The sequence below is a fragment of the Physella acuta genome, unplaced genomic scaffold (genome assembly GCF_028476545.2).
Source record: "Physella acuta isolate Inbredline_101_S28 unplaced genomic scaffold, ASM2847654v3 ptg001322l, whole genome shotgun sequence".
Classification (NCBI taxonomy): domain Eukaryota; kingdom Metazoa; phylum Mollusca; class Gastropoda; family Physidae; genus Physella; species Physella acuta.
In genome coordinates, this window is record NW_026732837.1 from 431,144 (window position 1) to 446,795 (window position 15,652).

The following is a 15,652-nucleotide window of genomic DNA, read 5'->3' on the forward strand; positions in this document are numbered from 1 at the left end:
TTTCCTTAAAAACCACACTAGATACGGTTCATTAATAGTTGTCGGGGCGCTCCACAACAGCTGAGTGGCAGACTGGCATGGGACGTCCAGTTGGCGCCATCATTTATTCCAGAAGTGGAGGAGGGGCTGAGATCGTCTGCTGCTGGCAGCCATTGTGGGGGTGGGGGTGGGGGTGAGTGTGGGGGTCTACCTGCAGACTACATTAAATTTTCGGTTGTACACAGCACTATTTTTTTTTCTTCCCCCCCCCCCCCCCTTAACTTCATTGTTCTGATTTTTTTTTTCTTCTGATTTTTATAAAATCCTGAATGTATACTCAGTGTAAATAATGCGTGTTCCTTAACTTTGTGACGTAGCTAAATAGTGTTTAGTGCTTGGTTCAGCTTTTGTGAAGCAGGAAAAACAATTCCGTGCTTTTATTTTTTAGATAGATCTAGTATATTTCATGGTTAGACAATTTTTAACCGTGTCATACAAAACTACATACAATTACACACAATAATATAACAAGTTATGGTCAAAATGTATGAGAAATATTTCGGGGATTATATAACAATTTATAAGACATTAGGATTCATTAAAAACACCTTACTTTTCTCTAGATTTTATTCTTTTTTTTTTAATATATCACAATTGTTACAATAACGTGTGAGCAATTCCAATTCAACATCCCGCTGTATACTGTGGTCAGGGAAACAGATAAACTCTACTTCATCTCATCCATGGATAAGCTGGTCTTAAATGGGTAATTTACTCTATTTTTTCATCCATTTCATCCATTTTGCAGAGAAAGTAGAGTTCATGTGCGTCATCGCTTGAGCATTTAAAGACATGTAAAGACTTGTAAAGACCACGGAATGGTGTGGTTGGATAGTAGCGGCTATCCAGCACGGCTGTTAGACCCAAACTCTAGAGTTCAAAACCTGGGCCTGGTATCAGGTACCAATTAGAGCTGAGTGAACTCAGGAACCGAACCTTCGGGCTTGTAATAGTGTGTTCTGTCACACACATCTAAAGAAAAGAACAGCACAAATACCATTAAACTTGTACAAACTATCTATGAGAATGAGCAAGGGATTTACTGTATACAAGTTCCGCGAACTAGCTCAAATTTCCCACGACCCTCAGTAAAATTAAACACGTGCTTTATGTGTGGTGTTATGTAAGAATGCGCTTATATTTACATTTGTATATCCACTTAAGCGCCACTCAAATATTTATCCTGGTGATTATTTATTACAAAGCGTCGTGTTTTTAACGAGTTCTTATTGAATGCTCATTGATAGTTGTGAAATGTGTTTCATTTTATCAAATATATGATCCTCCTAATTCCTTGAGATTATTGTAGAGGCTCACTTCCCTTTGAAAAAAAAAAACTTTAGCGTCGCTTACTTGATACAAAGTATTGTGCTGGTCTTGTATATCGTGACTGTTATCGTGTTTGTTTACATACTTTGTTTCCTTAATCTTCTAAACCACGTCAAGTAAGAGGTAACAGCAATTAAGTCCTGTGTAACTGTGAGTGGTTTCCCTTTTTGAGTCAATACAAAATATTTGCCCTTAATGCGAATCTCAAAGGGAGAAGCCCCCCCCCCCCCCCTCCCAAACGCAAACGCACATATACAATCCATAACCATAAAATTGAAAATTGTTAAGTTAAATTTTAATTTTAACCACATGTATTCTTAGTTGTGTTTTTTTTTAAATTAGTAGCGAAAATAATATTTAAAATTGTATGCACATTTGGTCGTCAATATGGCCGCCATTACTGCTAAAAAGAGTTTTAAAAAAAAAAAATCAATAATTTTTTTTTACAGACTACATATTTTGTACAAATGTTTGGCAACCATAGACAATTTAAAAATTTAGAATAGCATTGAAAAGTTTTTTTTTTTTGTTTTGTATTTTTAAATATCTTTTAGTTGATTATTTTTAAGAACGGGATATTCTAAAAATACAATATTTATTGCCTAATCTGCACAATCAAGGGACCTCACCCCACGAGGCGTTAGAATTATCAAAACTAATTTCAACAAATATCGAAACAACTAAAACATTTAAATAATAATAAAACAAAATAAATTCACCATTTTAATTCAGTTTATTTACTTTTTCTCCAATGGAGTTCAAATGTTCACAACGACTCATGCAGAATACAATTCCGCAGTTAATGACCACTTCATTATACAAAATTAACATAAATAAAGTGACCATAATAGCAATAAATATCCACAGCATATTAAATTTTTAAAACGACATAATTATGTTAAAACAACTGGCAGTGACGCATTTGAAAACCTAAACTAAAATGACATTTGAATTCAACTCGTAAAATTGTTTTTGTTAAATGGATTTGAAACAATTGTTCACATCAACACAAAACCATCCAACATTTAAAAAATATTTGACCAGACGAAGTTGTATGTATAAAAAAAACAAGCAAATAAATTGGTACAACATTAATTCAACAATACAGTTTGGTCTAACATTAGTATTGAAATAAAACAAAAAATAAATGAAGTAAAAGGTTATGAAAGGTTTGTTTGTAAATTTATCGACTACACATGAAGTATTGCAACATACTAGGCGTCTTAGCTCAGGTTAAAACAGAAGTAAAGTTACCAGCTAATTTTACAAGATAAGAGTTAAAAAATTTACAGGTAAGCCCGGGTAAAACAAAAGTGAAGTTACCAGCTAATTTTTCAAGTGAAGAGTTAAAAAATTAACAGGTAAGCCCATGTTTATTTTAAGGTAACCAGTATTAATCTAGCAACAGCAGTTAGCCTAGGAGTTGTATACGTTATAAGGTTATAGCAATGTTAAGACACCCCTCTCATGATATATTCCAGGTACTTATTAAAGCTGAGTTGGACGTCCAATTTTTAAAAACACGACTACTGACTGATTTTGACCAGAATTTTAAATTGCACCCCCTCCCCTTCAAATAAAGCGAAATAAATATAATTTTTATTATTATTATTTTTTTTTTTGCAACTTTGTAAAATTGATTAAATAAATTAAAATAATATTTGAGTATAACACAATCTATACAGAGAATTAATCCTCCAATGAGACACACTCAAGTGTCACGAAACAGATCAATGAGTAGTCAATACATAGTAAGAAGATTATAGAATCATCATCTGGGTTTTACCAGCGAACGAGCAACTAGAAACAAAAACAAAGTATGTTGAAAAACATACCAACCAAGCTACGTAGCCTTCTCAACCAACATAAATGTTATGTTAAAGTCAAAATATGCAAGCATTATCATAAATAAGCAATTAAAAAAAAATTAAACCAGAGTACATTGACGTAATGGTCCTAATCACTGAGGTATTTTACTCCCTGGCCCAGTACACGAAGTCATAACAACCACATAACCTTAAACCTAGATACACGTATATAAATCACACAGTACATACGCACATATGCTATACACACACGTACATAAACACAAGAGTACACATAGAAACATTCTAAACACACACACTCGATACAGATGCACACGAATACACATACACTGGCTTTGACAACTTAACTTAACTAAATATAAATATATTTAGTACACAATGGCGAAAAGGGAAATAATTTACAAAACAAAATAAAATATGTACAAATTGTGTACAACTTTTTGTTCATTTTAAAAAGAAAAAAACTATTTCTATAAAATCGTTAAATTTTTAAGAACCGTTAATGCGATAATAATATAATTTTTTTTTCTAAATCTATTAACTAAAAACATGTACAATGTTAAAAATTTAAAAAAAAAAGTATCTTCTTCAACTAATTTCATTGACATATTGTAGTGATAATTAATCAGCAGATTAGCTACCAGCTTCGTACTTTCCAGCTAGAGCTGTTTTAACATTACTAAAATCAGTAGTAAGAAACAAAATGATTAAATTGAAATATATATTCCGCTGATGTAAATGTATTTATAATGGTACACAATGATGATCATAAACTATACGGTGTACGCTGGGTTAAAGAAAAAACGAAGCTTTCCTTAAGTCATGAATTTTAAAGAAGTTACAATAATACAGGTAATAATTATTTTTTTTAAATAGCCTAGGTCTACCGCACTTAATTCGATTCTATTATAACTTTTATATTCAGAAAAACAAGCAAATATATTAGTTCCAACAATATAAAGATAATAGCGTAATTTAAAAAAAATAATTGTTGCATTTTGGGAACTCTTGGTAATTTTAAAAAATGAATCTAGTCCAACAATCTAGGCCGCCATTTTTTTTTATCAATCCTGTTCACAACAATTCAGTTCCAAAATATATCTCTCCCTGGCTAGAGAAATTTCAAAATGAGAAAGACCGATACTTTAACTCCTATTATGTGACGTTTCAGTGTACAATTCTTCCGATACCCACATAAAAATATCTATATCATACATATTTATATGTATTTATATTAGACACCACATAATAAAAATGTGTTATAACAATATCAATTTAAAGACCAAGTTTCACCACAACAGACATTATTAGTGAGCAGCTTGACACTGACCATTATCATTGAGTAATAACGACTAGATAGGTGACTAATACAAATGCGATTTATTCTGTATGCGACTGTAGAAAAAAAGTAACTAGCTTACACTTTTCTTTTGAATATTATAGTTATAAAAATGCAGTTACTTCCCTTTATTACAAAAATTACCTCCCCTAGCACATGTAAGTAAATTATTATTGGTTTTGTGTGGTTGCAAATGCCATTTTTCGTGTAGTTTTATTTTGGCTATACTTTTGACAATACGTGAATCTTCATTTAAAAAAATGACAGATCATTGTTTTTAAAAAAAAATGGTGTTTTATACTTGTTTAAAAGAAAACAATATACAATTTTAAAAAAAAAATCCCTTAAAGCTTAAAATATTCAATTGAATGACAAATCAAAATGTTATGTGATATTAATATTCACGAAACAACAGATAAAGATAATTGAAAACGATAATGAGATATTTAAAAATACTGTTATATTTACATCATAAAATAAATGACTTTTGATTTCATGACTTGTATGACTGAGATCTCTGTACACCAAATAATAGTTTATGCAACTAGATTTACACAGTACGCGGTACACACTCGACACATAGGCTTCGATCAGAGTCAACCACACTTCGATCAGTCAAACACACTTCGATCAGAGTCAGTCACACTTCGGTCACAGTTAATCGCACTTTGATCTCACACACACAAACACACGCACACATACACGCACCTATCAATTGCATCCACACTATTCAATCATTTATGTAAAATGTGTCATTATTTTTTGTAATTCGTGAGCTTCTTATGTTAACAAATAACAAACAATACAGTATTATATCAGTATGCAATAAAAACTTTAATTGTTCAAAAATTTCCCTACTAAAAAGTTGAGTCAATGTACATTTTTTTCCCATAATCTTGAATACCAAAAGATTATAAAATAAACTAGTTTTAAATCTGCATTGAAATTGTTTTGTTTCGTTTTTTTTTCTTAAATATGTCAGTTTCCTTTTTTTAATGTATCTACTAAGATTGTATGAATTGTATTTACTAGCAATCTGTATCTGCTATAACCACAACACACATATGTATCAGCTTACTGTTCGATCAATAATACTGTTCATATCTTTGATCCCAGAAATAGTAAGTTCACGCCTCCACCATAAACATACAAATTCCTGTCATACTTTTTAATCACGCTCACACCACGCTCCCTCATACCCACTTTCCCTCACACCAAGCACCCTCACACTAACGCACCCTCACACCCACGCTCCCTCACATCCGCACTCCATCACAACCTAGCACAGCCATACACCGAGTAGCACAAAGAAAATAAAACCCACCCCCACCCCGCCACCCTGCACTCCGACCTGCACTCCAAGCCTACACTCCAAGCCTGTGTGGATGTTGTGCAAACAGGACACCCTGGTACATAATCCCGTTAATCTCCATGCTGACCACTAAAGATGTATCGATCTCTGATCGGCCATCGTCTGAAAACAAATCAAAACATTTCTGTTAGCGTTATAAACCAACTTTACGTCGTATTGCTTATCGACCGCTGAGTTTTTAATTTATAGAATTACATAAAAAGAGTCAAAAGGTTAAACTCAATTAGCCAACGTCAGACCAGTATTCAGAAACAACAGCATACAAACAAGTTGACCACACTGACAAAGTAGAAAGTAAGCCCCCCCCCCCTCACACCCCCGCCCCCCCCCCCACACACACACACACACAGCGACACATCTAAAGGCTCGTCTCTACAACAACTTTTTTTAAAAGCTATTCCGTCTCCACAAGGCCAAAACATTGTATAGTTAGCTACTGGGGTGATAACATACAGAGTGGGCACTAATACATACACATAACTAAAGCCCACTCCCTAACATACAGAGTGGGCACTAATATTATACACAAAACTAAAGCCCATCAGTAACATACATAGAGGAACCCAAAACGACCGTCAACATCAAGATCAAGCCCCTACAAATACAATAAGTAACAAGCCCCCATAAACCTATAACAAGAAGAGAAACCCCCATACACCAACAACAAAAACAAAGCCCCCCCCCCCCCACCAATACCAGCCCTTCATCTTTAAATCAGATCTACCAGTTGATCAAGAGTGCGTGTATTCCCACACTGCGCCCAATCACAATTAAACGCCTATCTTGATAAAACGAAAGCACACACTGAACATTTCTTTTCAACCGTAAACCCCCAACCCACAAGAAGCCCATAAATCTTTGATCCACTATTTTGTCCCAACTTGTATATTCCTAACAAGTGTTTCTCAAGATCTCGCTACTAAGGTAATTAACATGAATGCCCCACTTAAAGATGCTAATATCATATACATTGTTAATGAATTTTCAAACAATATTTCTTTCGCGCTGATGTAATCGATAATCGAACAACTTTCGTAAAACAAATCAAACCACTCGAGCGTGGGCTTGCCAATTTTTATACGGTTGAGTGATCGATAGATCGAACGGCCGTGCGCATATTAATTGGCAACTGGAGGGGTGCTTAAGTCTCCTGTTCGCTGGATCAAATATCTTTTCTGATATGTATGAAATATTCATCCCTCTCCATCGTTCCGTTCAACGGGTTATGGTTCTGTTATTTACTTGAAAGCCGAAGCTTTTATGATGGTGTGTGTGTGTGTGTGTTTTACAGAAGAGAATTGTGGAGAACGGTCGTTGATAAGTAGGTGTAAGTTATGAAACGGTCGATGAGAAGTAGATATAAGTACAAAAAACGGTCGCTGGTAACTAGATGTAAGCAAAGAAACGGTTGATGGTAAGTAGATGTAAATACTGAAAAGGTCGAGTTAGTAGAGAAACATGCGACTGCGTTGCCTAGCGGTACAGTGCTAGACTGCTAATCGAAGGGCGAGTTCGAATCCAGGTTCAAGTCAGTAGAACGACCACTAAGCTCTGAGAGATACCTGACTCAGGAAAGTAAAGGTGGCTGGACATAGTGCTGACCACACTATATGCCGAGGTGTCTGAAACTGATGAACTCTACTTCATCTGCCCCGTGTGTCTCGGGCACGACAGATGATAAAGTACAGAAACTGTCAATTGTAAGTAGATAGAAACGGTCGATGGTGAGTAGATGTTAGTACAGGAACGGTCGATGATGAGTAGAGGTTAGTACAGAAACGGTCGATGGTGAGTAGATGTTAGTACAGAAACGGTCGATGGTGAGTAGATGTTTTTGTTAGTACATGAACGTTCGATGATTATAACATGTAAATAAACAGTTGTTAAGATAATATTCACTTTATATACCTACGCATGAAACGGTAGATAATAACACAACACGTGAGTGTCTTAAAGGGAGATAAGATCCAACTTACTTCGACTAGTTATTTTAAAGTGAGCACTGTGCATGCTCGTGGGAAGTATACGATCGTTTTCTGTTATAAGGCGTTTTCTCGGAGGTCCGTCTTCCATGGAAGCCCGGGTCGCTTGCTCCATCTTCCTGGTAGCTTCCTCCATAGCACGGGAGGCCGCCTCCATGGCGAGGGCGTCTCGCTCCGTCAGGCCCCTGTGGTGGGCAGGGAGGGGTGTGGGTGGGAGGCTATCATCATCTACTGCAAGTAAAACAGGGGGGAGGAAGGTTTATTATAGTGAACATCTTTAAAACTTTAAAACATTCTATGTATAATTACGTATTTATTAATTACTATATATATATATATATATATGTAAGTCTGTATGTATCAGTTACTATATATATATATATATATATATATATATATATATATATATATATATATATATATATATATATATATATGTATATATATATATATATATATATATATATATATATATATATATATATATATATATATATATATATATATATGTATATATGTATAAATATATATATATATATATATATATATATATATATATATATATATATATATATATATATATATATGTGTGTGTGTGTGTACACATAATGTGTTACTATAATTCATGACCTGTGTAATGAATTGTACGAGAGATGAATCTCTACTCAAGTAACAAATATTCTTTTTTATACTAGGAATAGGACTACCTTTTTTGTTAAGTACACATTTAATATATTGTACACAAGACCCCTTGTACACAGTACACATACAACGCGCAGGTTTTTATGTGTACCTACAATAATTTCTAAACTACCCGTCGGCGTCCCCTCGAGCTTAACAAAATAAGTAACGCCTGCGTCGAATACCCCATCCCACTATAATTATACTTAACCCTTGCTTAGATATAAATACCTAGCAAAGAAACGAAATAATAATTTAATTGCCGAGTAAGCCCAGTCCCTAGACAGGGTTGGAAGATCCTATACTCCCCTTTTGATTCATTTAATCTTAAATTCACCCTTTTTATTCAGAATTTTTTTTTATTTATAAATAACACGAGAAGAAGTGTATGTTATTATGTGTGACGGCCGTATAATTAATGATATCAGATCTAGAATTGTGGGTAGGCTGTTCCGTCTATTGTGCCGACTCCCACAGCCGTAGAGGGTTAGAGGATTGTATGGGGGTCTTTTGCATTAATCATCTTATCTTAAGTCGGGGGCTGTATCAAAATACAACAATCCGCTTAATCCTCACACTTAATCCACCTATGATAACAAATCACCCGGCGCTGCCGAATTGCCGAGCGGGGAGGGTATCATTATACCGCCAGCGTCTAGAGTCTGACCTTACAACAAGAAAAAAAATCTTAACCCTAGTTCTCTCCCTTCATTCTTATTACTTTCTGATTTTTTAAAAATATATCCTAGGTTTTGAGTCAATATTTAATTGTTTTTCATGCTAGTTCTCGACTTTATATTAATCCAAAAATTTACTTTAATTCTGCTAGAGGTAAAATAGCTGGAACACTTCACAAAATCATTAATAATAAATATGTCTATGTGTCTACAGGGACTATATATATATATATATATATATATATATATATATATATATATATATATATGTGTGTGTGTGTGTGTGTGTGTATTAACATATGGCATGTGTGTATGTGTGTGAGCACTCGCACGTGTAAGCTTATGTGTGTCTAGGGAAATGGATGGTTTGTATAGATGGAGACTGAATGAGGGAATTTTAAACTCCTATCCAGGAAAATATAAAATAAATCTGCAAAAACATTTTTTTCCGTATACAGCTATCCCCCTCCCTTCCCTCCCCCCTAATTAACTCCCCTTGTTGATGTACGCCCACCCGTCTACCCAATAGCGACCTTGTGGAGCAGTCGAGTGTTGAACACCGGTAGCGTCCCTTGGCCCGACCATCCATCTCCAGAAGAAAGACATTCAACATTAAATTGGGCTGACACGCCCCGCGCTCATTCGAATGTGTTACATCTTTTAATGGACATTCTAGGGGAGGTAAACCTTTTCCCTCGGGATGAAATTTCACTCCCCTTGTACTATTTTATTCAACGTCTTCAATGTGAAAAAAACAAAAACAATTAAATCTTTTGGATATTCCTTAACGAAATTTACAATTTAAATTTATTGTTTTCATTACTCCTATTTTTTTTTTCCAAAATTGCTATTTATTTTTGGATAATCTGGTTTAAGCTTTAAAAAGTCTATTGTTTATTTTTTTGAAATATAATAAAATAATTTCCAATAATCTGTTCTTAAACCTCAAGAAATTATCCACAATTAATGTTATCCCTCATCTGAACATTTCGCAATATTTTTTTTCTGCTTTGTCATTGTTCTAAACCACGTGACCTCCCTCTCTGACACACACCTGGCCAGCAAGCAGTTATCCCATGCCAGGTAATCTTTACATCACCTTCTCTTGGACGTCCGCTCGCCTGTCTCGCGCTCACACGTGTTCCCTCAAGATTTATGCCCGGCCAAAACGTGAGTACATTGTCTCCTGGTCGCGGTCTACACACGCGAGTCACGTGAGCACAAAGACGGGATTTCATTGGCTCAACAACGCGTATCCGGTTCCGGATCAGGTAGTTGCGGTGACGTCATTACGAGAGTGTAAGGTGATGATTTAATTGAATGCTGGTTTTGTTTTTTAAGCCGTTTGCTCATCTTTAAAGGTTGGTCTGGCGGTGTATTAGTGACAGCAGACGATGACTAGGTCATCTTGACATAGACATATGTTTCGAGGAGTATTAGCCTAAAATTCATCTAATAAATTGTTTACTTTAGGTTTGGCTAAATGGAACGGCATGGTCGAGTGGATGAGCACTTAAGTGCTTGCCTGAAAATCACGAGTTCGGATCTCGGGCTCGAGTCTCTAGGACATCTTTGACTCCACCAAGCTTTTTTTTTTTGGATACTTGACACACGTTAGGGAAAGTAAAGGCGGTTGGACATAGTGCTGGACACGTCACGCCTTTAAAAACTGTGTTCACTAAACAGATGAACTCTGTTTCATCTGCCCTATGGATCGCCAGGTCCGAAAAATTGAACTTTACTTAGCTTATGAATAAAAACATTTTCCTCTTTAAATTTCCTTTAATATTGCTATTCGAAATAAAAAGTACTTTACACACTTAAGGATTTGTATGGCCAAATTTGTTAGAAGTTATTTTTCAGAACAGCCAAATAACAACTGCATATATGTTTAGTTTCCATTAGATATGGCCAAATGGTACAGAGTTTCGATTTTGTCAAGGACCCAATCCCCATTTTTAGAAGACAAAAACTGATATTATTTCTTTCAATAGTTGATTTTGGTTTAGAGAAAGGCCAAATTAAAATATTAAATTTGGCCAAGATGTGAAATCAATATTTTCAAATATTACCTCGTGACTGCTTCAATTACACCAGCTCATAGATGACCTCTCAAGGTCGTACAGTGTCTACCCAGCAGTCACCCCGCTCGTCACACCTGACCTCTGACCCAGAACGTTTGCACCTTTTCCCCTTAATCCGGGCCTTCCCCGCCAGATCTAAAAATTACGGTGTCAGTTCCTGGTTTTTTAATCCCGGATTAGCATTTCCCCAAACACGTGATGAATGACTGTGCCCAATTATACGGGCATTGTATGGCATATCACGACTATAGGGCATTATTTGGAATCTCATCGCGAGTGTACAATTAAACCTCTAAACTTACATCAATTAAAAGGGCACTTTTGATTTATTTCTAAATTGTTACCACTGTAAACTGTAAACAATGTAAACACTGTAAACTGTTTATATTTTACTCAAAATAGGGCAGCTGCTGTTATATATTGCATGTGGTATTGTTTGTATTATGTAAGTATTTGTTAGAGATTATTCAAGTAATGCTGATGTTTGCCACACTATTCTATAACTGTGTCTACAGTTGATGTTATATTTGTTGCCCTAATGTTTATTGATCGACTCATGCTCTAGTTAAAGACCAACATTTTTGCTTGCCTTAAGCCTTTGATCAAATGTCTACATATTGCTTGTCTCGTGCTCTAGACCAAAAATCTACTCACTTGGCGTGGAGTAACATAAAACTAAAGATCTACTTTTGTTGTGGAGTAACAAAGATCTACTTACTTGGCGTGAAGTAACAAAGATCTACTTACTTGGCGTGGATTAACAAAGATCTACTTACTTGGCGTGGAGTGCCGTACAATAAAGATCTACTTACTTGGCGTGGAGTAACAAAGATCTACTTACTTGGCGTGGATTAACAAAGATCTACTTACTTGGCGTGGAGTGCCGTACAACAAAGATATACTTACTTGGCGTGGAGTGCAATACAACAAAGATCTACTTACTTGGCGTACAGGAACATATAGCTAAGGATCTACTTACTTGGCGTGGAGTGCCGTAGCTTCTCCGTGATCATGCTGCTGTAGATGTGGTGGCTGAGGGGCATGAGGGCAGGGTTCAAGGTTAGAGCCTGGGGGTTACTTCCGGTCAGATGCCTGACGTCCGGTCGGTCTCCATCGAAAGACACTGAAACATCAAATAACAAGTTCAAAGAATTCCATTTTAGGAGAATATTAGATTGCATTACAATAATGTAATCCCCTGTCTGGTATTCAATTGGTTTTATAGTTTAAAAAGCTCCTTATGCTACTGGTTACTGATATTTGATTTCTTTAGGCATTCAGTCGGTGAGGCTTGATTATATTTCTCTTTCAGACCAGTTGGTTCCATTTGACAGATGGAGTAGAGTTCTTCTGTTTCACTAACCTCAACAAAACGAAGAAATCGTACATGTTCATCACTATACCGAGCCGTTTTTACTTTCCCCTACTCAAGTCAGTCACCTATTAGACCTGGGCGGACTCGAGTCCTTGAACCGAACACGAAACTTTTCGGGTTTGTATCTGCGCGCTCTGTCCTTCGACCACGCCGCCACCAAAGATTGTGTATCGAAAGATTAGAAACCACGGAGCTAAACTTCTCAGATCTACCATCGTGTGCGCCCAACTTACAAGGCGATGCCCTGCCCAACTTGCCGTTCATAAGGCTCCCATTGAGGGGGTGACTTGATGGTACGAGGGTCGGCCCGGGGGACATGTCGTAGCCGTAGCTGGAGCGACGTCCCTCTCGTCTGTTGCCGTCTATTGCTGCCTGCAGTTCCGAGGGGTTGCTGAGCTTCAGTTTTTCACACTCGTAGGGGTAGAGGTATTTCATGTACCTGGAATAGACAATGGGAGAGGTATTTCATGTACCTGGAATAGACAATGGTAGTGGTATTTCATGTAACTGGAGTAGACAATGGTAAAGGTATATTACGTACCTAAAACAGTCAAGCGTTTTTTTCCCCCCAAGTAATTGAGATAATACTATGCTTAAATGGCAGATATAGATTATTTTAAACTGCTTTATACAAAAGAATTGAGGTGTTATTTAAAGAACTGACACAGATAAATGTAGCTATTCAATTATTTGAAATTGAAAATAAATTGTTTATTGAATTTCAAAACAGAAAATAAATTGACGACAGTTTTGTACATATCTGTAGAAGTAGAGCACTTTGTTCATAGATGTATATACCCAATGTTTATCTACGTGTATTATGTTAAATTATAAACATAAATGTTTCCCTCTTACAGCCCGCACAGAATCCGAGATAAAACCTAGAAGGTCTCGCATATAAGAAAAAAAAATCCGACATGTGTCAAATAGCATCCATAAAAATACCGTACCCTCACTGGTCAGACACATTCATTTCCAGTGGAACTCTGACACTGAAGTGCCTTCCATACCCAGCTCTGTGGCTGTTGGACAGCAGACAGCCCCCACCCCACATCAGCACAGCTGCAACCCCCCCCCCCCCCCCCTCTGATTTATCACCAGACACTCCTTCCCAGCCCTCGGAAATAAATTACCCACATACCAACATGTACTAAATTCCCAGAAATCCACTCCCGGCTTAATGCCCTTCTATCAAAAGCGAAAGTAGAAAAATAACGGAAATTCCCGTTCTTAACTTATTTCACATTATCTGGGATTTTTTTTTTTGGACCAACACACCTAATTCTATGAGATTAATTTTCTCTAGTTACGCTCGAGTTGGCACGACGTTTGATGAGGGTGGCTTAGTAAATTAATAGATAAGACTAAGGTAATTAGCCTGAGATGATGGGAGATTACTCACGATTATTGTAGCGAATTAATAAAGACAAAAAAAACCCCATACATTTGGCTGCTGTGTTTAAGGATTCTTCACGAGTGTTATACCGTTATAATAAAAACAAGCAAACATAATTTGGCTGAGGTGTTCTAAGTCTCTACGGCTTTCATGAGCTTTACGTGTATGTTGGGGTTTGATGCTAGTTTGATCTTTACAGGTGTGTTGTCGTGAGGTGAAATGAATTGGGTGCCAGTAGGGGTCGGGTGGTGCCGAGATTCTTAACATATCATATCGTCTGGGTGAGCAGTCACAGTTGGCATAGTTCAATATAAAGGTATTTTTTTTAAGATGGGGGATGTTACAGGCTGTTAGCCAAACTGTCTTTTAGATCGGGCTATATTAAAGCTAGTCTTTTGGCCAAACCGTCTTTTGGCCAAACTGTCTTTTGGTCAAACTGTCTTTTAGATCGGGCAATATTAAAGCTAGTCTTTTGGCCAAACTGTCTTTTGGCCAAACTGTCTTTTGGCCAAACTGTCTTTTGGTCAAACCGTCTTTTGGCCAAACTGTCTTTTGGCCAAACTGTCTTTTGGCCAAACCGTCTTTTGGCCAAACTGTCTTTTGGCCAAACTGTCTTTTGGCCAAACTGTCTTTTGGCCAAACTGTCTTTTGGCCAAACTGTCTTTTGGTCAAACCGTCTTTTGGCCAAACTGTCTTTTGGTCAAACCGTCTTTTGGCCAAACTGTCTTTTGGCCAAACTGTCTTTTGGCCAAACTGTCTTTTGGTCAAACTGTCTTTTAGATGAGACGATACTAAACCCAGTCTTTTGTCCAAGTAGTCTTTTGGCCATGTGTTCTTTTAGATGGGACGATATTTAAGGCAGTCTTTTGGCCATGTGTTCTTTTAGATGGGACGATATTTAAGGCAGTCTTTTGGCCATGTGTTCTTTTAGATGGGACGATATTTAAGGCAGTCTTTTGGCCATGTGTTCTTTTAGATGGGACGATATTTAAGGCAGTCTTTTGGCCATGTGTTCTTTTAGATGGGACGATATTTAAGGCAGTCTTTTGGCCATGTGCTCTTGTAGATGGGACGATATTTAAGGCAGTCTTTTGGCCATGTGCTCTTGTAGATGGGACGATATTTAAGGCAGTCTTTTGGCCATGTGCTCTTGTAGATGGGACGATATTTAAGGCAGTCTTTTGGCCAAGTAGTCTTTTGGCCAATTATTCTTTTAGATAGAACAATATTAAAGCCAGTCGTTAGGCCAAACTGTCTTTTGGCCAAACTGTCTTGTAGATGGGATGAAATTAAACCCAGTCTGTCTTTTGGCCAAACATTCTTTTAGATGGGGCGATAACAAAGCTACGTTTGGCCACCTCAGCAAATGCTGATCACGATTTTTTATATTGTTTTTCTTTCCAATGATATTATTCTGTACCAATAGAAAAACATCCGCCAAGTGGGAATATATCCAACAGATAAGTTTTTCTGTCTGTGGGTTGGGACACTTCATACCAAAAAACTCAAAGACGTTGTGTTAGTGATGTAATGGTTATATTTTTAATACTTA

The 15,652-nt window shown here is 36.5% G+C and overlaps 2 protein-coding genes across 2 annotated transcripts in view; both read right to left on the bottom strand.

Moving 5' to 3' along the window:
• Positions 1-15,652, bottom strand: part of LOC131958372 (endophilin-A3) — a 130,176-nt gene that overhangs the window by 34,244 nt on the left and 80,280 nt on the right. The gene's annotated exons all lie outside the window — the stretch shown is intronic.
• LOC131958374 (AT-rich interactive domain-containing protein 3C) overlaps positions 5,878-15,652 on the bottom strand; it is an 83,086-nt gene continuing 73,311 nt past the window's right edge. Inside the window, exons 5-8 of the mRNA XM_059323384.1 lie at positions 12,862-13,143; positions 10,357-10,361; positions 7,882-8,115; positions 5,878-6,007 (exon numbers count right to left, since the gene is read on the bottom strand). Of these exons, the coding sequence (XP_059179367.1) occupies positions 5,898-6,007; positions 7,882-8,115; positions 10,357-10,361; positions 12,862-13,143 (631 nt within the window). The 3' untranslated portion in view covers positions 5,878-5,897. The remainder of the gene's footprint in view (positions 6,008-7,881; positions 8,116-10,356; positions 10,362-12,861; positions 13,144-15,652) is intronic.